We start from the raw sequence: 19,863 nt of genomic DNA, 5'->3' as shown, positions 1-19,863 counted from the left end.
CACGCCAGTCTCCTGATCCTTCACAGGCTCTTCCCATTTCCGAGATTGAACTAAGATACGAAGATTTGCCTTACCCTATCTCCATAGGGAGCATTTGCTTCGGCCGAGGGGCAGCGAAGGAGTACTCACGACTTACAGTAGCTAGCATCACATATAGTCTTTTTGGCCCACTCGAGTGATTCTCCTGGGATGAATCCAACCGCTCGGAAGTATTGTATGCACCATTCCTTGTTGTGAGGGCCAGGGATGTCCAAGTCTTTGGGCACGTAGTTGATGTTTCGGAAAGAGTTGAACCCCTTTCGATGGCAATTGGTGATGACATAACCTCCCGGTTTAATCATCATCTTTACAGACTCAGTGGATCCAAGATCGCAGCGATCATGATAAGCGTAATAGGATGTTTGTTTTTCCCAGGTCGTTATCGGTCTTGCAGTTGTCGTCGTTGTTGTTGTGGTAGTAGTAGAGGTAGTCGTGGTAGTCGTAGTCGTAGTTGTTGTTGTTGTCGTCGTTGTGGTTGTTGTTGTTGTTGTTGTTGTTGTTGTTGTTGTGGTTGTTGTCGGGATTGTCGTCTCCCTTGCGCCACTGTTACCTACGCTGATGTCTTGGCCCGACGTCCGACCGTTATTAGTCGTCGTATCTGCTTGGCAAAACTAGCTTTCATGAACTTCCGACAACCAATGAAGCCCTCACCTTTAGCGAGCTTGTTCGCGACATCCTCATCGGCTCGATCTCCCTTGGGCTCCCTCCATTTCCCCGATCGGACTGCCAAAGAAAACAAACCATTCATGCAGAACTTTCTGGTTTATGCGGTCCGATCGGCCGTCAAGAGCGCGACGATCAGGACTTACAGTAGTTGGCGTCACACATGGTCTTCCGGGCCCAGTCGAGGGACTTCCCAGGAAGGAAGCCAACCGCTCGGAAGTACTGTATACACCACTCTTTGTTGTGGGGTCCAGGGATATCCAGATTATTAGGAACGTAGCCGATGGTTCGGAAGGAGTTACGCCCTTTCCGATCACAATTAGTGATAACGTATTTTCGGAACTTTATCATGATTTTCACAGACTCGGTTGTCCCGAGATCGCAGCGGTCATGATAAGCATAATAGGATGCTTGTTCTTCCCACGTCATGCCGGGTCTCACCGGTATCTCTGAGGTCCTGACGCACAAGAACCATGGCTCTGATGTGATCCTGAGGGACGTACCAGGTGTGAACCTCGACAGACAAGAGGAGCATGACGGCGATGAAGAGGCCTGATGTTGCCATGAAGAAATGGATAACAAAAGAACTGACGGCAGCGATAACACTCATCTCGGGTAAGGGGGTAGTCCTAGATCTTCAGAGCTTACAGGGCTGGGTTGCTATCAGAGATATCCGACGGGGAAGGTTGCCTTCCATTCAACTACTTAAATACTATAAATACTCAGTAGAATTGTAAGTGGGGGATTCTCGAGAATGACGCACATGAACGCAGTATCCTCGCTATCATGGTAGGAATAATAGAGCACTGATTGATCCTAGGACATGCTGAACCGTGCCGATCCTGGTCCAGAACTCCTGAGACCGTAACCTTCTGTTATTTCGAGTCACGTGCCATGCCAAAATTAGAAGGCAGCGACGCGGCGATAAAACAGTCGATATCAACATCTAGCTGATTCAAGTTGTTTGTCGAGAGAGATGTGCTGTGAGCATGGGACAATGTTCCTAGATCGAAACCTCAGACGCGGTGCCTTGAAGTACTGTCTTGATACCGACTGACCCAATGAATGTGAAGGCGGTGCCACATTCTACTATGTGAGAGAACGATGCTGTGATTCACGCCACGTACAGCGCTAGTAGCGCTGCGCTACTCCGACTCTTGACAGTTGATTCCCTGACAGGCTGAAGTGAGAGGAAGTGCTCCTGCGGATTGTAGGCTGATTGATGATAGTCGACTACCACAGTAAGGCTACTACCCAAGCTCGGGAGTTCCAGAAGAACCACTTCGAGCGACCTCGAAAACCGCGCGATCGCGACCGTTTGATGATGAGAGAACTCGCCCCGTTGTTGCGCCTGCCTTGCGCTCGAAAATCGATGTATTTCCATCGCGTGCGCTTCCAGAAGACGTGCTGTATCGTGGCATCCCCATCGCCTCTCAGCTCTATTTACGTTCCGAGTCACGAGTGTGTTATCCGAACTACTTATACTAACTCAACATGAATCGAAAACGGAACAACCACAAATGACATATCCATGCACACACTACAATCCCCTCGGACACGGCTCTATTCTCCACAGAGACAACGGGCCTTTGCTTCGAGACCTTTGTTACTGTTTCACTCGTAAGGCTGACCTGACGAGTGTACTTGCATTTTTCACCCGAATAGAATCTTCCCTCGAGAGTTACCGTAATGCAGCTCTCCATCATTCAAGCGCTCTACTTCATGATGCAACTCTGGGAGGATGTCACTAGCTATGTCGTAATTTTAAGTAGAGATCTCATGCTTCCCAAGCCGCAAGCTTATCGCGGTAATCATCGTCCAGTTTGGCGATTTATTTTAGTTATTCCCACACCCGCACGATGTATTTTCCACCGCAATCACTTACACTATTACTTGAGCTCTCGTCACCTTGTTTGCATCCCTGCTCACGGCAGTGTGAGTCTGCACAAATTCTTGTCTCCTACCCCCTAGTAGTAATAGAGGTATTCTTCCTAATGTGAACATTGACCAATTCCCACTGAAAAGCTGCTGCTAAACGGTGCTTATTGGTGAAGTCGCTAGTCTTCCCTCTCTTCCTCCTCAATTCCGTGATTCCGTGATTTCGTGCGCAAGCGTAATTCGCTCATCGGAATGTTTACACCATAACACAGTGATCCTGTCGAGGAGCTCCAAGATACACTCAGAAAACTAGACCACTCACGTTACATCGTCAGTGTTACTCCCTGCAGGGATAGTCACAAACTCCACGGCATTTTTTCCGGTAGATGCCTGGGGCTCGCCACTCTTGCTATCGACATGATCTATGGAAGGAGATTTAGAGTGACTTATCGGTATGGTGAGGGATGGCATGATGAACTACGACCAACATGTAACAACCCGCCACTATTTTCTCACTGAATGATAACCGCGAACACGCATGACGGACCAGTACAGCTTTATAATAGTAGCTAGGGAGGCACCTCAACTGTGGGTGCTATATCACTGGACATCGCATGCGCCACGTCAAGTGGAATTGAGCAACTTTCATCGAAAAGTTCCGCGGCGATAGCTTCTTCATCATCATCCTCTCCATGATGCACCTTAGTAAACTCACGCCACCAAGCAACTAGGAGCGGATTTGTGACTGAGTGGATGAGCTAAACGTAACATGATCGTACCACAGAGATGACCTACGGAGGTCCAGCACAGCTTTCTTCAAGTTCATCGCTCTCTGTCCTTCGCCGTCACCACCTTCCTTCTTCGATTCCTGAACACTCATTCACATTCGTTCAAGATACTTTCTGATGTACTCTCAGAGCATGCTTCTTTAAAGCAGCCTCCCGCTTGCCTTCCTTAGTCCGAGCTTCGCGCTCTTTCAAGCTATTCATGAGCCGTCGAATATGGAACTGAGAAATCGCCTGCGGATAGAGCAGTAAGGCTCCCCCTCACCATTCCGAGCACGCATGGGATCACCACCAGCAGGGACATCACTGTCTGAGACAATGATAATACTAGCATGGCTATCCATACCCCATGCATGTACAAAGCTGATCGCCGTGAATGCCAAGTTCCGTCCGCCTCGTCGTAGCCGAACAGCAGTAGCTTGGACGGCCTCATCTCCTGTTGTCTGTAGGTAGCGGAGGAGGAATTCCATTCATTGGATCATTAACTGTCAATCAACCTTACATCCATTCTAACTCGAGATAAGGTAGCCTTATTGAACAAGGAATGTGGTAAATGCATACATGTGAACAACAATGACTAACCAGCATCATCACCTACTCTAAAACAGCATCGAAAGCACCACTAGTGCTGTAGAAATCATCCTTGCACTTTCGAGTAATACCATAGTACTGAGAAAATGACCTGACAATCTTGAAATGGTGATTCTTCTTGTCTCACCTCGGTGTTTTGTAGCGACTTTGGTGGCAATGGAAATCTTCGTTCGACATTGGTACCGAATATACTGGGTTTAACAGGTCGGGGGTCGTTCTGGAGAGGGAGCAGAAAGTCCCCTACAATAGACTGATATAACCGACCCGCTCACCTTGCATTCCAGCTCCTCATGAGGAGCGTAAACAAAGCCAAAACTGAAGATGGCCTTTCGATAGTTCTCGAGCGTCGGAATAGGTTTGACCGACTGAAAAGAATCATCTCCCTCGAGAAAGGGTGCCCAAGGATGGTACCTTGCCGATAGAGTCTACCCAGTCACTACCAATGGCAGCTGCCACGGCTGCTGGAGGTGGCCCTTTTGTTATCGAACATGACTTATATCTAAGACTCATCCCACATGCTAAAGTGAGAGGCAGTGGCCTCACGTTTCCGATGGTGGAATAGGCCTAGCTTCCGAGAGGTCCATTTCCTTCAGCCACTTTGTTTGGACGCCTATCTCCTTAGCTATCACCTCAGCGAATTGCATAGCAGCTTGATTATCCATGGTCGTTGTAAATCAAAAGCGTCTCAATTTTACGACTTTGAATCATGCGCTGACATTCGCGCACGCCCCGAAACCGTTGAAACCTACGCACCTAGGCGTAACCTATACTGAATGGTCTAGAGGTCAGGTGGGATGATTCCCGGAAATCAGAGGGAACTCAGGCACTGCCTCGGATCTTAAACTCTACCGCATAGACTCTAGCTATCCGCTAGCAAAGCAAACTGAGGTGATGAAGTCGATCGACACGTGGTTCACGAAGGACTGAGAGTCTGTTTTATGGATACCTTGCGATGCTGAACGTCTGAGCGCCTTCCGAAACCCCATCTTATGTAGGGTGGTCTCCTGCTTGCTTCTCTGATTCCGAAATAGATTTCGTAACAGTCAATAAATCGCTATCGTCACCTGTGTCTTCTGCGGTGACTGTGGTTTCGGAAGCTTTCTCAGAATCCATTTATATGAGGTTCCGATTTCCACCTAGGCTACCCTCGATTCTCCAGTTTGATGGTAGAGAGTATTCATATCGATATCCTTGTACCTTTTCTTTGGCTTTTATCGGTCGTATAGTATTCATCCAGGCTGCAAACGATAACCCTATGACCACAAAAGATGACTGAAAGTGATCATCGGACGCAACACACAGTGTGCACGCACTGCTAATCTTCAGGAATGATCATCGGTATACCTTCTACTGAGTAAGTTTTGGTTTATTTTAATACTTCAAATGGCCACGGCACCGGCTCTAGCAGCTGCAAGACTTGATGCTCTGCATGGTCTGCTCGGCGACATGTGTGATGACTTGGTGGACCCTATATGGAACTATCTTCCTCCGACTTACCCTAATGGTTGCACTCACATCAAAGGTACACGACTCCCTGATGCTTTCGCCCCCCTCGAGTTTGACTTGATTGACTCGGTCGAACCCACTGAGATGCTAGGCATGATCGGCCCAAGTACTGTTGTCGTTGCTTCTTTGCAAGGCGGCCCGCAAGTGGGTCCGCATCCGCTGTTGGGTGGGTTTGGGATCGACCCTGCTCGCCAGATACCAATGAACGATGCGAGTCAGAAATCTCCCGAGGTAGTCTGTCACCTTGAAGGTGTATTGCAGCATGGTTGTCTGGTCAATGGGCAGCTCTATTACACTCTTATGGATGACCCTATTCACCTTCTCAGAAGACCTGTCCTACGAGGGCCATCCGCCCCAGCGATCATGGAGCTTCCGGAACAATGCCGTCAACTGAAACCAGTTAAGGACTGCCTCTTCCTTGTTGGCATGGAGACTGATTGGCTATACATGCTCAGTCCCAAGAGCCGTGAATTCAAGAAGGTCCTCCGGCTCTCTCGCGATCTTGATCGCCTGATCATCTGGGATGATGAAGACGAATGGGACCCCGGCTTCATCATCCCTGACCCTGTGTTCCAAGATGCTATTCTGGAGAAGGGCCGTCCGACTCACGTTCTTTATACTAAGGGTAACTCCAAAGGGGAGCTCTGTCTTTGGAGGAGAGGTATGGGTATTGTGAAGGAAGCTCCGGAGCACAAGGCCATTGCTTGCCGCTTTGTACCTTTCACTAACGGAAAAGTCTGTGCTGGCTCATTCGGTGGCCAACGTGATGAGATGTTCTTCGTTTACGATATATACAAAGATGCCGTTGTTGCTCCGCCTGAGAGCCATTGCAATATGGAACTTCTCCCCCACTGTGAGTACGAGTGTTTTGGGTACGAGGACATACATTCCCTGACTATAAGTGACGATTGGACGGCCCACATCGCTATCCGTGGGAGACGAGAAGCAGTGCGAGGAAACAGAGTTACTTATTGCGCAGGATACTCTGCCATGAAGCTTCGACACTATGTGAGGTACACTCGTCATGAGGATCATGGATTCCACATGGAATACATAGAAGAAGAGGAGCGTGAACTGTACGGTTCTGATTACGATAGCGAGGATAGTGACTTCTGATTGGTTGAGAGGTTATATCAGCGATTGTTTTGCTCAAAGTTATATCAGCGATTGTTTCGACCCCTCCGAATCGAGGGGAGGAGCGGGACTCTATGATTGGTTGTGGAGAGCCACGATGCCTAGCTAAGAACTGGTCAACCACTACTATCCCCCCGGAGTTTTCTTACTATTATGGAGTTGAGTGAACGCAGTTATTGGGAATCGGGGCACCTCTGACTTCGCATCGCCTCCCCCACACGCATACAGTCTAGGTGGGGCCAGTATGTCCGGTAATGGGGCCGGTATGCCATCAGGCGGGGCCGATATGCCATCAGGTGCGGCCCATTTGTCTGCGACCAGACACTTGAATTAAACGAGTGCAGACATCAATTGGCGCTAGGGTTCGAATGAGGATATCGAATTGGTAGAATAAGGATTCGATTCATCCATATGCTTCAGAGGGGTGTTTGATGTCATAGAGACCTCGAGTTTGATTAAAGAGGACGACAACTCGTTGCCTCCTCGGGAATGAACGACTCCAACATCCACAATGGCTGAGTCACTTGTATATTTCCTGGTTAATCGATTGTTCGGGAGGTTTCGTGTTGGTCGAGGTGCTATATGAGCACGTTATTGCACACAACCCGCTAACACGAACGCCGCAGTAATAGGAATGAGATTATAGCTTACACATTTCAGAGCAGCACATGCGGTTGCCTACGAACTCAGTCAGGAGGTTTTCTGCGCGTCAAGGAACGCCATATCCGGAACTAGTGATGGCTGATGACTGCGACATCAGTGACTATGGACATAGTGCAAGAGCGTATACTAACCACCGTATCAAAGACACCTCCCAATCTGTCTCTAAGTTAGCCCCCATCCCGCCTTCTCATAGCCAATGGGAAGCCCCAGTACGTCATAAGCATTCGACAACTCAGCTCAACAGATGAATGAAGTATGGCGCGGTGAAAAACAATAATGAACAGCCTGGAGTATTTCCAAGCTTGGACAAGACCACTCATCTCGGTTCGTTCCCCCCGGGCGTTGGAACTAAAAATAAGAGTCAACTGCAAGCAGAGTAAAGTAACGTCTTTACAACGTACCCTCTCGACAGGGGCTGGGTGGTTCGACATCCCACAATCCAACACCATAGAAAACTCGGACCTGATCTCGATAAATAATGGAGAGACGAGAGCAGAACAAACTCACGCTAGCAATGTCACGTAGCATTTGCAGGCTGGCTGTGATCACATGTAGCTTCGAACCGGGTATTTCAGTCCAATTCACGGGAACCTGATACGAGGGATTTTACAGCAATATCTAGGAAGGCGGTACCTCGACAATGCGGAGCCTCATGAAGCGCGCTAGAAGCACGATCTCGATGTCGAAGGCCCATCTGGATAGAAAACCACCAATAACAGCTCAGAGGGTGACGAGGAGTTCACCGATTGAGATGAAGGCTGCTGAATATATCCCGAGCGGCATCTCTCGTGAAGAGCTTGAAACCACATTGGGTATCTCTTATGGATGTACCTAGATATGTGAGTATGGAAGAATAGACCAACATGCCCTAATCTTACCAACCATAAGCCATACAATCAAGTGAAAACCTGCCATAAGAACCTGAATATCATATTACTACTGCCAAAGAGAGTCCAGTCGGGGCAGACGACCATGTTGCTGCTGTGTAACAGGATTACTCACATTTCGAATAGGGCTTCGCTTCGCTACAGCATCAGTATCTCTAAGATGATCTCTGGAACCAAAAGTCTGAGAAGGACAGTACCATGACAGAGCCGGACTGGTAGTCGCCTCCAACCCCCACCGCAGCAATGCCTGAATCTTTATTCATGACTTCCTCAAGGCGAGCGAGATCGTCAATTCTAGTAGCGCCGTCTGCATCTACCATGAGTATACGTCGTCCACGAGAGCATCTCACTCCATAACGGACCTGTGTGACCCTCGTCACTAATAACTCCTGTATACCCCCATACCTACAGCCGCTCCCTTTCCCATGTTCCTAGCCAGCCCCACTACGCGGGTATCGATATTCGGAAAGACGTTATCACGTGCAAGACGGAGGGCCACAGCTTCCGTTGCATCCCGAGAGCCATCATTGACTATTATTATCTACATGGCCATTCCACGACAGGAACTGAACCTTAGGCCAACCTTACCTCAAAGGTCATCGAGGGTTCCTTATCGAGTCGTCTACGAAGGTACTAATAAGAAACATGCCCAAGAGCCATCCCTCAGTATAGTCCCTTACCGCTATCGTTTCCTTGTACATGAGAGGCAGCCTTTCAGCTTCATTATATGCTGGTACAACCTGATAGTGGTGATAGATACTTCCTCGTGGGGTGTAATACTACCAAGCTTAGGTCTACCGACGCCGCTGTATAAATTTGGTTGATGGCATTCTGGGGACTGCTGCCAGACCAAGATATCCGAGCGACCCTGAGATAGTCCGATCCTGAGATGTGATAAAAGAGTGGTATGGATTATTACGGTGATTGAACCCCTTCGAGCGCCGCGGCCTCCTTCCTCCACACGATATACGGATAGAATAGGAGCACTAAGGCAACGACCACACCTGCTACCAAAAGCACCTCTGGGGCCAGGAAGGCATCTACTACTGGCAGCATGGAAAACAATACTGAGCAAACAACACCCAAGGGAAGCATGGCAGCTCTAACCCAATACGACTCAAGCACCGAATAGTCACACACACTAGTTGACTGCGGCTTGAGGTCCAGCACTCTGCCCTTGTTGCATAGCTGTGAACTTCTGCTGGAGTTCCTCCAGCTGAAACGAGAGTGGGGAAAGGTTGTTCTCCTCTAGCACGTCTTACCTCATCGGACTTCTTCTGTAGTTTCTCTTCGAGCTCCTTGACAGTCTCGTTACTCTTATCCCTGAGTAACCTTACCTGCACTATGGAGCTACTGTAAGGATATTACAAATCAGAGGTGATGAACTCCAAACGTTTCTCGACGTTGGACACGGCTTCATCCCTATCCTGTCGTACCTAGAACAGCATCCTAGCCAACAACGGCATCATCAAGAGCCCCTACCATTATTGGGCCGACGAGCTTCCATATCACACCATCGTCTTCAAGGATATCGAACTCCTGAACGATAACAATGCATGCCCACTATCACGGCCATACCTTGCCGCGCTACGGCCATGCCACTACCTTCTTGACTTGCTCATTCTCGCTCTTCTGTGCCGTGAGTGTGCGCACTTTACCATACAGCTTCTGCAAGCCTAAACCCAATACTCACAATAGTCAGTATAACCTCGAAGACCCTGTATTACGATCCTGCACGTCCTGTATCTCCGTGACCGTATTCTGGTACTGATTCTGTAACGGAGTTGAATGAGCTGCTGACATGATAGTAAGTAGACAAAGCAGAACTGAAAATGATCACACAGATACTCCCACGTGGATGATAGAATCTTGCGAACTTCGTCGTGACGCCACTCGAACACAACTACTGGTAAATCATAAAAAACTTCTACCATCTCTACAAAAAATAGGAAAACTAGGAGCTCTGATGGATCCAACCATGTAAATAGGTAATGGCCGAATCATTGAGAAGGTGACACCACCCATTTCCAACAAGAATGCTGCTACTTGAAGGCCGATAGCCCTGTGACCGCACGTCCAAGAATTAAGGCATGAATGTCATGTGTCCCCTCGTATGTGTTCACAGCTTCCAAGTTCATCACGTGCCTTATGATACCGTACCTTACACCGCACAGCAAAGGATTCTCGATTATACCTCAACCGCCCGTTTGGTACTCATCAACGATCCCATTGCCACCCAGCATGTCCCGAGCTTCCCGGGCGATCGCGAGAGCCTTCCCGCAGTTATTTCGCTTACACATCGATATGACGTTACTATGCAACTAACAGAGCAGCGCAGTGGCCTCTTGTACCGCTGTCCAAAGCGTACCTTATACTCGTCTTTAAGCTGAGTGGCTCGATGGGCCATAAGAGTCATAGAATGGATCTCGGTCAGCTGGTCAGCCAACTTCTTCTGTATCAGCTAAGACAGAATAACTTGCCACCACTGATGATACAATACACGAAGATTTCAGTACTGAGAAGACTGAAGGCCCATGAGGGGGAGGGTGAATCGAGATAGGTGATATCGAGTAAAGCATTTGAGTATGACCTGGTTAGCTGCCAATGGTCGGCCGAATTGTTTCCTATCCATCGTATATCCTCTAGCAGTTTCCATACAGTACTCGGCAGCTCCAATAACTCCCCAGGCAATCCCTAACACACTGCGCTGCGCCCAAGTGAAATGCACCATACTACCGAGACGGGCTGAGTTGAGGCAAGCAAAGGGACCTTTCATCCCCACTACACCGGGTAGGAGGGACTCCTCTGGTACGAATACATCGTCCATTAGAATCATGCCTACATCTATAACTAGGCCGAGTCCTCGTGCTGATACAAACTACCGGTAGGAGACGCTCGTAAGGAGAACTTTCCGAGGATCTTAGGGCAGGACACCCCCTTCCATTCGGTCTCAACCAAGAAACCTCTAACCTGTATAATGCCAGCATCACCGCTATGATGCCTTGATGTAGCCTACCTGGCCGTCAGTGTCACACTTAGCCCAGACTACACAGACGTCAGCTATGGGAGAATTGGTGATCCAGTTTTTGGACCCATGAAGCTTCCAACCACCGTCGACCTTCTTGGCAGTAGTCTCCATCCCACTGGGGTCCGACCCATGATTGGGCTCAGTGAGGCCAAAGCAACCGATCTTGGTCCCTACATCGGCGCCTTGTATATGATGCCATATGAAGTGATTTACCTTTGGCTAGCTCTGGTAGCCATCGGGATTTCTGTTCCTCACTGCCGAATATGTTTATGGGGTGCATTACTAAACTGGACTGCACCGAGAACGCCGAGCGGAAGGCTGAGTCCACTCTCTCGACCTCTCGAGCTATGAGGCCGTACGCCACAGAGCTGGCACCTGGGACAGAGAACTCGGGCCTATACCCCGACGAGTAGACCCTACGCTACCGGCACAGCCGTAACCCTCTATGAAGGGCCCTAGCAAACCGTTCTTCCCGAACTCCAGGAAGACTTCCTTATTGAAGGTCTCATTGCGGAAGCCGTCGAGCACGGTCGGCATTAGGACGGCATCAGCAAAAGCGCGGGCGGAGTCCCTGACGGTGATGGTAGAATGAGGGCCTCCTCCTCGTGATGGTCCTACCGAATGAGCCTCTCCTCCTCAGTGAGCATATCCTCCAACATGAACATGTCCCTCCAATGTGTGTCATGGTCCCACCTATTACCACCTCAGTTGATTTCAAAGGAGCATGTCTATGGTAGTGTCTCACTTGAATGGATCCCCGCCTTGCTTGACTTTGGCTGCCGCAGCGGCTGTACAGAAGCCTCTAGAAAGAGCCCGGCCTTGAGAGACTACGTGTGTTAGCATAAGACCCGGAAGAGGAAATGGCTGGAAATGGCGTGAGATCGCGGAGTAGCCGATCAAGTGCAATGACAGAGGCCATACTATTATACACTATCCATACAGGGCATCGATCATGGCCGTTTCCATTCTACTGCGGATTTTTTCGCGCAGGCGGCACGAAATCTTCTTTCGCCAGCACAAAATTTGCAGCGACAGAGGAAAAAATTTGGGCCCCTCAGAGTATATTTTGTGCCGTAGACGGGGAGAAAGGATGACAGCCCAATGAGCAAACGATTAAATGTGGAAAATAAATCCCGGTATTGGTGCGTTTTTACACGCGCGAAAACAGTCTTAGACTCCAGGTACAAGTCCCAGTGACTTGTGTTACTCATGGGCGCGAGTCCTGTCGTCACTTCATCTCCGTAGTTAACTGTGATTCGTAGTGTAGTCTGAGAACGATCTCCCCACTCAGTTCCTCGTGGTAGCTCTCCACAATGTCAGCGGCATCCGAGGAGCAGATCCGTCCGGGATGCTCGATACACGATGTACAGTTCATGTAGTATATGGGGTAGGGGGTTTAGGGAGGCCTAAGTGTGGTATGCTGAGAGAAGCGATGCATATTAGACTGAGGATAGCCGGCAAGGGGCTGCCGAGGCTGTACCGGGTTCGTCGCGGCAGGTACATGTCCCCGAAGGAGATTCAGGATATATCTGTTAAGGAAATCACAGAGGTTGCCGCTTTCGGCAATCTGGCGGGTGCCCCCTTGCCCGACGGTCTGTAATACCAGCGAGGAATCTCCGGGTTGTTCGGGTAACGCAACTATTTAGATACGACCCCGCGCTGGGACCCCTTCATATTGGTGATCTGTGCAAAACTTGTGGCCTGGGGGTAGCCACCACTGCCTTGCGGGACCCTCAGCCCTACCTCTCTGTTCTCAGGTCCACGACTGTCCTGGTCATTTAGGTCACATTAAGCTCGCTACTGATGTGTACAATCCGTTCCTCATACGAACATTGTAATACGCGCACATGCCTCCCCTAGGCCCTCCGCTCCACCATCGGTGTTGTCTAGGTACAATGTGTTGCGTAGAATGTGCACTTCTTGCAATCACTTCCGTGTCCGCAAGGCTGTAACTCAGAGGTGAGAGCGCTAGTGTCACCGTTCAGCCGCTTATATGGTCTCGACAGATACTGCGATCGATTCAAGCTCATCCTTGCTGGTCTTGAACCCGAGTCTCATGATGTTGTCATGGAGCCTTGCGACGAGAAAACAAAGTAAAGTGTGGTAGACTCGTGTTTGATCATAAGTTCCCTTAGATCGGCGATGGAGAGGGATATGACCTCAGATCCCAATGCGGACAGCCGAGAGGCATTTGTTGAGCATGCTAGTAGGGCAGTACTTGAGGAGCCTGCCAGTCCGAGGTTCATGCTGTAGGTTATGAGGATGGCTCATCATCTTACGTACCATACATTATGGGCCACGGTGAGGAACAGAACAGGGTCAAAGCTTTGGTCAAACAGCTGGGCCTAGCCCACAATGAGGTTAATGATAACCTCGAAAAACTAGTTGCGAAGAACACTAGCTGGGGCATAAGTGAGATATGCGATCCTCTGTATACGTTGGGAGCTCGGCTTGTTGCCTTCTCAGGCAGCTCAGGTGAGATACAAGCCTGGAACGACCTGGTGGCGGAGTTCGAGAATGAGGTCTCTGTTGCAGTATGCCCCAACTGCAAGGCTAAGTCGGAGCTTTTCCGTAAACTAACCGTAACAATGGTGGCGGCTGGTCGATTTTGAGCCTTCAGGCGTTGATGGATACAATAAGATCTTCCGGAAGCTTCGAGGCAAGGCCGCTGAGAAGTTCGTCACTCCAACCTACGTAGGCTTCCACTCAGCTGTAGTGTGTGGTTGAACTCGAGTGTAGGTACGCAACCTCCTCCACAAGCTGTGGCGTGAGGAGAGGCAGGTCCTCGAGTTCTTGTTCCCGGCCTCGGTCGGTCGTGGAGAGGATATCTTCTTCATGCAGAATATTGTGGTACCGCCTAATAAGCTCAGACCTCTACGTTTTGGTGGTGACAGTGATGACAATCAAGGATTCTTACCGGCCTCCACGGTCTGTTTGAAGAACATCCTAGAGTCGAATCTCCTGCTCAGACAGCTGCTTGAGACGGATCAAGAGGCTTTGGAGAACCCAAATGAGAGGGAGAAGGGTAAGTTTGGGTATGTGGTCAATTTGTGATGCGTTGTGCTATACTCAGCTGGTGATGCCTTGCCGAACCTTATTTCGGATGAGGATGAGACTATGAAGCCTGTTGACAACACTCCTCAGAGAGGGCCTATGACTACTCTTGGAACTGCACTCATTGACTTGCAGAATAACGTAAATAACTATCTAGATTCTGCTAAGAGCGGCAAGGCCCAGAACAAGGTCGTGGCATTTGGTGTACGACAGCTTCTTGAGAGGAAGCAGGGTCTATTCAGAATGAAGATGATGGGCAAGCGTGTTAACTACGCTGCTCGTAGTGTTATCAGTCCGGATGTCTCTCTGGAGACTAACCAGATTGGTCTCCCCATGTTCGCGGCTCTACAGTTGACTGTGCCCGAGCCGGTCAACTCCTTTAACGTAGACTACCTGCGGGCGTTGGTGGAGAATGGTCCCGATAAGTACCCAGGCGCCGCTGCTGTAGTGTTCCCGGATGGCAAGCTGGTGTCACTGAAGGGTCGACAACCTCATCAAAGGAAGGCCATTGCTAGGAGTCTATATCAGAGTACCAACCCAGATAAGAAGCCTAGAGTGGTGCTCAGGCATGTGAGGGATGGTGATCCTCTGCTGGTGAATCGTCAGCCTACCTTGCATAAGCCAGGCATTATGGCTTTGTTCGTAAAGGTAGTGGGGACTGGTCCTTTGAGGTAGTTTGAAAGCTCATGTCAGGTGCTCAGTAAGGAGAAGACTATCCGAATGCATTACTCCAACTGTAACACATTCAATGCCGATTTCGATGGTGATGAGATCAACTTGCATTGTCCTCAAGACTCTAATGCCAGAGCTGAAGCCATCTATATAGCCTCTGCCGATCACCAGTATCTGGGGCCTACCTCTGGCAAGCCCCTTCGTGGTCTTATCCAGGATCATGTTGTCTCTGGTGTGTTCCTCACTGCAAGGGATCACTTCATGAGGAAAACTGAAGTTCAGAACCTCATCTACACTGCCATGCGAGCCGCTATAGAAGGCGATACCTCGGGTATTGGTAGTGTTAAATCTAGAGGGCAGGTGACCAAGCTTACTACCCCAGCTGGGGTGCCCAAGGACTTTAGAATTGTCATGGAGCCTCCAGTCATCGTAAAGCCACAGACATTGTGGACAGGAAAGCAGGTCATCACCATCTTCCTCAAGAGTCTTATCAAGTTCGCTACTCACAGTACGGATAAAGCCATCGTCAATGGCTTTAATCACCATGCTAAGGCCAAGACCCCTGGCGATCTCTGGGGTGGTGTCAGTGATGGTAACAAGGAGGAGCAGATGGTCACTATCAGAGATACTGAGCTCATAGAGGGTGTCCTGGATAAGGCTTCCTTTGGTGCTACGGCTAATGGTCTTACACATCTCTTCTATGAGCTGTGTGGCCCTAAGGCTGCTGGACTACTACTCACTGGTAAGTTGTTGGTAGTCTTGTTGCTTTAGGAGGGAGTATGTACTGTTGCTCAGGTATGGGTAGGATGCTCACCCTCTACCTCCAGTACCATGGCTTCACTTGTGCTATGAGGGATCTTCTTATCACTCCTGAGGGTGACGAGGCAAGGCTGCAGATGTTGAGGAAGGCTAGGGAAGACTCCTGGAATAAGATCAGAGACTGGGTGAATGAGAATAGCCCGGAGGAGGCTAACGTCAAGACTCTACATAAACTCCAGAAGGAGATAGGTACTTGGTGAAATATTCGATAGGTTGAGAGCGGAGTGGTATGAACGATCAGGCAAGTTGTATGCAGCGGACCCTAAGGTTCAACACCCCATGTTCGAAGAGTTGGAGGAAACGATGCTGTCCGCTAACAGGGATTACTGGGGAAGTAGCCAGGCGCTGATGCACTCACTGTGGGGATGAGATATCCTCGTTTTCAGAACTCATTGACATCCTATTCCCTAAGGGCCAGGTGTCTCCATTCCCGGATAACTGCTTCTCGGCTATGGTCAGCACAGGTACCGTCACCTCATAACATACTTACTCATATGGATGCTGTGTAGGTGCAAAGGGTTCGAAGGTGAATCACTCAATGATTGACGCTATGTTGGGCCAGCAGGAACTGGAGGGACATCGTGCTCCTCGTATGAGGAATCAGCGATTCCTTCCCAGTTTTGCCCAGTATGATATCGGCCCGAGAGCTGGTGGTTACATTACCGACAGGTGAGCATCTATAATGCGGGTCTTACTGTCTTGGAATCTGCGCTTTAGATTCCTCACTGGATATCGGCCACAAGAGTTCTTCTACCATTGTATGGCTGGTAGAGAGGGCCTTGTTGATACTGCTGTGAAGACAGCAAGGTGAGCAGCCTGGGAGTTCTTCTCCTTCTTATCCAATGCCTTGGTGTATAGATCTGGATACTTGCAGAGATGTTTGGTGAAGAACTTGGAGGGTATTACTATCAACTATGACTATACTGTTCGGGATACTGATTCATCGATCGTCGAGTTCCTTTATGGTGAGGATGGTATGGATGTGACCAAGGTCAGCCATTTGGAACAGTAAGGCCACTCACTGACTTAGCAATACTTCTATTATATTCGCATGATAAGGTTCGATGTGTTGGATGAGAACTCTGCCTTCATGGCCAAGAGTGCTGCTGTCGCTAAGGAGGAGGCTAAGATGGAGAGCAACTTGCCGGCCCTTTATCGGAAGTGGGCGGAGAAGCCTCAGAGTGGCCGAAGGACCAAGGACCTCGTGAAGGAGGTGAGGGAATCTATACGTGTATGATGGGCGGATGGTGGCAATTAGGTTAATGCTAGCGATAAGCTGCGAGACGAGGAGAAGGAGCACATCGCGTTTGTGGTGAAGGATACTCATACGAACGGAGGCAAGGCTCCTCCTATGAACAGCATGCTACCCCCATGGAGGTATTACTCTTCGACTCTTATGACGAGAGCCTTTGCAACTAAGCGCTAGTTCTGAAGTAGTATGTTGTCCTTCTCAAGGTTCACTGGTGCTATGTCCGAGCGAGAGGAGAATGCATTGACGGAGTATCTCTCCCATAGACCGGAGGAATTGGAGAAGAAGATGCCGACTGAGGAGTTCCGTGATGTTATCATGCATAAATACGCTAGGTGGGTTGAGCAGTGATCTCTCCTGCTCCATTATTGACCTCTTCTCAGGACCCTCGCGGATCCCGGTGAGGCTGTTGGTACCTTGGCTGCTCAGGTGAGGCTGAGATTTGTTGAGCTGTTGAGCGACGATGTGAAGTGGTATTCCTTTGTCAGGGTATGGGAGAGCCCTCTACCCAGATGACCCTGAATACCTTCCATCTTGCTGGTCATGGTGGTGTTAACGTCACACTAGGTATCCCTCGACTGAGGGAGATTGTACAGGTAAGGTATCTCGTCGCGCTGCGGATCACATAGAGTATTGTGCTATTCTCAGACCGCATCTCGCCACCTGGAAACCCCTGCTATGGAATTCCCTGTGCTCGGGGGAGTTAAGGTTGCTGAGGAGCTCAAGGTAATGATCAAGGGAGTGGCGCTATGGTGTGTCTCGAATCGTCACTGTGTTCAGGGTAAGATGACACGAGTGTCTCTGAAGGACGTGGTTGTGGCGACTCACGTGTTGGAGTCGGTAACTGCGGCCCAGCCTAGTGGAGAGACCATGCGAACCTACGAGCTTGTGGTAAGTACTCCATGCACTGCCATCACGATGCTTGATGAGCTTCCCTCGGGCAGGTTGAACTGGTTGACCCCGTTATGATCCAGAAAGCATATCCTAGTTTGTCACAGACAGCCATTGCTCACTTCCTGGACCATGACTTCCGAGATAAGCTCAACTCAAATCTCAAGAAGTTCATCAAGATATCTGAGAGCACCTCTACTGTGAGGCGTTTCTCTGTGGTCCTCCGTGGATCGACATGGTTCTCTTCAGATCACATCACGTAAGGCCCAGCAAGAGGAGGGAGCAGCTGATGTGTTCAATGAGATTCCCGAGGATGAGAATAATGCTGAGCAGAAGGATCAAGGCGACGAAAGCCAGAACGTCACTCGTACACTAGCCCAGCGTGCTCGAGCTACCGATGAGGAGAGGGAGGCCGAGCTTGATAGGATGGAGGCTGCTAGCGGTAGGCGTGCAGGGGATGCTCTCTGTATGTATATTGATTGTGGGTGTAGATGCCGATGATGCTGATGAAGGACAGTATGATGACCTTGTTGATGACGCAGCAGCAGGTGATGATGATAAGAAGGATGATGTAGTAGAGGAGTGGTATGGTGTGCTGTGAGTGGCTTTGTCTCAGGATGAGGCCGAGGAGGACAACGAGACCCCCGTAGCTGAGGAGGGCACTCAAGGGTAAAAAGTCGTGTTGTGGTAGTGGTGCTGTTGCTGTGAGCGTTGGTATCTTCAGACCTGCACTTGGAGGGCAGACTACTGCTGAGGAGTATCAGGTCTCCAAGACTAAGAACTCTACTGAAGTCATCTTCAACAAGTCTGGACGTCTATACGGCCCGAAGTAAGTTTCTCGCTTCTGTTATACAGTGAGTGCATCGATGATTATCCTATGTCGTCGTTCAGGTTTGTTCTCCGTTCCCGACCACTTGAGCTCTCCCAGGGCATCTCTCGGAAGATTCTTATCCTGGAGGCTGTCGCAGATCTTTGCTCTGATCTATACATCCAGCAGACCCCTGGCATCACCAGCGTCCATGTGGTGGAGCCCCGTCCTGGTCAGTCAGATAAGGTCACGATTGAGACTGAAGGTGAGCCAACCTCCCTTTATGGTTAGTAGCTACTTATAACCATCCTCGTAGGTGTTAACCTCGATATTGCATGGGGCCTTGATGGCATCGACCATGACCGCATAGTCACCAATGATATCGGTCTTATCTTGGATCGGTATGGTGTAGAGGTAGCAGTGTTCAGGCAATTATGGTATGGAAAATGGTTGCTCCCGTTGTAGGCAGCACGTGCGGCTATAGTTCAAGAGGTGCTCCGAGTGTTCGGTCACTATGGTATCGGTGTCGACCCCAGGCATTTGATGCTCATCTCTGACTACATGACTCATCATGGAGGGTAGTGACAGTATTGAGCTGAGCTTATTAGCAGTAATGTTCCTCCCTTCCAGGTTCCGTCCCTTCAGCCGTAGAGGTATGGAGGCTCACGCATCCCCATGGCTGCAGATGACATTCGAGACTAGTGTTAACTTCCTCACTAAGGTAGGGAAGGCTCCACACATAGCAGGCCATGCGTGAGCTGTCATCATGCTCAGGCCTGTAACAATGCGCAGTATGATACCTTAAAGAGTCCAGCTGGGTCCATCATCGTCGGCAAGCAGGCCAGTGTTGGTACGTGGTGAATGGGTAACCGCCACTTCTACCATTTATTCGTCCATAGGTACTGGATGCTTCGATCTACGTATGGAGATGCCCAAGAGTGTACGGGGGCTTGCTAAGGATGAGCTGACTACTCAGGTCAAGAAGCCGAAGAAGGAATTCGTAGGGAGGCTAGCTATGGTATGGATCACCGCATGCTGTGTTCGATCAGGTCTTCGCGTGATATATATAGGAGGTCGGCCAGTGGTGTTGTGAAGGTCGTTAACGTATTTACCAAGAGAGCTCCGATTATGCTCGCTACTTCACGCTATATAGGTTTCTATTACTGCCATAATCATTTGTGTAGAGCTCAGTCGCT

General features: G+C 49.6%; 8 protein-coding genes across 8 annotated transcripts; 3 read left to right on the top strand and 5 right to left on the bottom strand.

Moving 5' to 3' along the window:
• Nucleotides 1-589: 589 nt before the first annotated feature.
• Nucleotides 590-1,267, bottom strand: Pmar_PMAR006925 (hypothetical protein; the record flags this gene model as incomplete). Its single annotated transcript, XM_002783354.1, has 3 exons — nt 590-762; nt 849-1,159; nt 1,206-1,267. The coding sequence occupies 3 exons, from the start codon at nt 1,265-1,267 to the stop codon at nt 590-592; spliced, it is 546 nt and encodes a 181-aa protein (XP_002783400.1).
• Nucleotides 1,268-3,959: 2,692 nt separating this feature from the next.
• Nucleotides 3,960-4,618, bottom strand: Pmar_PMAR006924 (hypothetical protein; the record flags this gene model as incomplete). The annotated part of the gene is made up of 5 exons (XM_002783353.1): nt 3,960-4,034; nt 4,084-4,173; nt 4,229-4,321; nt 4,368-4,455; nt 4,500-4,618. The coding sequence occupies 5 exons, from the start codon at nt 4,616-4,618 to the stop codon at nt 3,960-3,962; spliced, it is 465 nt and encodes a 154-aa protein (XP_002783399.1).
• Nucleotides 4,619-5,312: 694 nt separating this feature from the next.
• On the top strand, nt 5,313-6,710 carry Pmar_PMAR006923 (hypothetical protein). The gene has a single exon (XM_002783352.1). It carries the CDS (start codon nt 5,340-5,342, stop codon nt 6,576-6,578), a length of 1,239 nt encoding a protein of 412 aa, XP_002783398.1. The 5' UTR covers nt 5,313-5,339; the 3' UTR covers nt 6,579-6,710.
• A 939-nt stretch (nt 6,711-7,649) lies between these two features.
• Pmar_PMAR006922 (dolichyl phosphate glucosyltransferase, putative) lies at nt 7,650-9,202 on the bottom strand (the record flags this gene model as incomplete). Its single annotated transcript, XM_002783351.1, has 12 exons — nt 7,650-7,721; nt 7,767-7,850; nt 7,893-7,953; nt 8,003-8,090; nt 8,138-8,180; nt 8,262-8,327; nt 8,383-8,508; nt 8,556-8,687; nt 8,735-8,779; nt 8,827-8,886; nt 8,930-9,014; nt 9,066-9,202. The coding sequence occupies 12 exons, from the start codon at nt 9,200-9,202 to the stop codon at nt 7,650-7,652; spliced, it is 999 nt and encodes a 332-aa protein (XP_002783397.1).
• Nucleotides 9,203-9,268: 66 nt separating this feature from the next.
• Pmar_PMAR006921 (prefoldin subunit, putative) lies at nt 9,269-9,949 on the bottom strand (the record flags this gene model as incomplete). Its single annotated transcript, XM_002783350.1, has 6 exons — nt 9,269-9,362; nt 9,409-9,469; nt 9,515-9,582; nt 9,629-9,685; nt 9,752-9,822; nt 9,874-9,949. The coding sequence occupies 6 exons, from the start codon at nt 9,947-9,949 to the stop codon at nt 9,288-9,290; spliced, it is 408 nt and encodes a 135-aa protein (XP_002783396.1). The 3' UTR covers nt 9,269-9,287.
• A 111-nt stretch (nt 9,950-10,060) lies between these two features.
• Nucleotides 10,061-12,017, bottom strand: Pmar_PMAR006920 (Glutaryl-CoA dehydrogenase, putative; the record flags this gene model as incomplete). Its single annotated transcript, XM_002783349.1, has 11 exons — nt 10,061-10,306; nt 10,361-10,467; nt 10,515-10,607; nt 10,737-10,840; nt 10,883-10,984; nt 11,029-11,116; nt 11,163-11,344; nt 11,388-11,549; nt 11,600-11,745; nt 11,793-11,867; nt 11,920-12,017. The coding sequence occupies 11 exons, from the start codon at nt 12,015-12,017 to the stop codon at nt 10,189-10,191; spliced, it is 1,275 nt and encodes a 424-aa protein (XP_002783395.1). The 3' UTR covers nt 10,061-10,188.
• Nucleotides 12,018-12,487: 470 nt separating this feature from the next.
• On the top strand, nt 12,488-13,427 carry Pmar_PMAR006919 (DNA-directed RNA polymerase I largest subunit, putative; the record flags this gene model as incomplete). The annotated part of the gene is made up of 7 exons (XM_002783348.1): nt 12,488-12,549; nt 12,672-12,770; nt 12,821-12,881; nt 12,932-13,008; nt 13,065-13,133; nt 13,181-13,267; nt 13,310-13,427. The coding sequence occupies 7 exons, from the start codon at nt 12,488-12,490 to the stop codon at nt 13,425-13,427; spliced, it is 573 nt and encodes a 190-aa protein (XP_002783394.1).
• Nucleotides 13,428-13,465: 38 nt separating this feature from the next.
• Nucleotides 13,466-19,807, top strand: Pmar_PMAR006918 (DNA-directed RNA polymerase I largest subunit, putative; the record flags this gene model as incomplete). The annotated part of the gene is made up of 32 exons (XM_002783347.1): nt 13,466-13,586; nt 13,641-13,745; nt 13,795-13,868; nt 13,914-14,199; nt 14,248-14,876; nt 14,922-15,237; nt 15,283-15,642; nt 15,696-15,908; nt 15,938-16,009; nt 16,106-16,183; nt 16,229-16,388; nt 16,437-16,526; nt 16,578-16,727; nt 16,779-16,932; nt 16,978-17,096; nt 17,175-17,303; nt 17,352-17,397; nt 17,457-17,564; nt 17,617-17,694; nt 17,749-17,859; nt 17,913-18,059; nt 18,109-18,301; nt 18,351-18,430; nt 18,476-18,528; nt 18,584-18,688; nt 18,751-18,932; nt 18,984-19,081; nt 19,133-19,245; nt 19,298-19,388; nt 19,442-19,517; nt 19,567-19,667; nt 19,717-19,807. 32 exons carry the CDS (start codon nt 13,466-13,468, stop codon nt 19,726-19,728), a joined length of 4,650 nt encoding a protein of 1,549 aa, XP_002783393.1. The 3' UTR covers nt 19,729-19,807.
• Between the last annotated feature and the right edge of the window lie 56 nt (nt 19,808-19,863).

This window comes from Perkinsus marinus (genome assembly GCF_000006405.1).
Source record: "Perkinsus marinus ATCC 50983 genomic scaffold scf_1104296937060, whole genome shotgun sequence".
NCBI classification, from domain to species: Eukaryota; Perkinsozoa; order Perkinsida; family Perkinsidae; genus Perkinsus; species Perkinsus marinus.
The sequence above is the reverse complement of the archived record's forward strand: the minus strand, read 5'-3'. Positions and strand labels throughout refer to the sequence as shown.

Excerpts from the sequence above, each read along its gene's own strand:
- Pmar_PMAR006923 (XM_002783352.1), top strand. The coding sequence starts at position 5,340 with ATGGCCACGGCACCGGCTCTAGCAGCTGCAAGACTTGATGCTCTGCAT.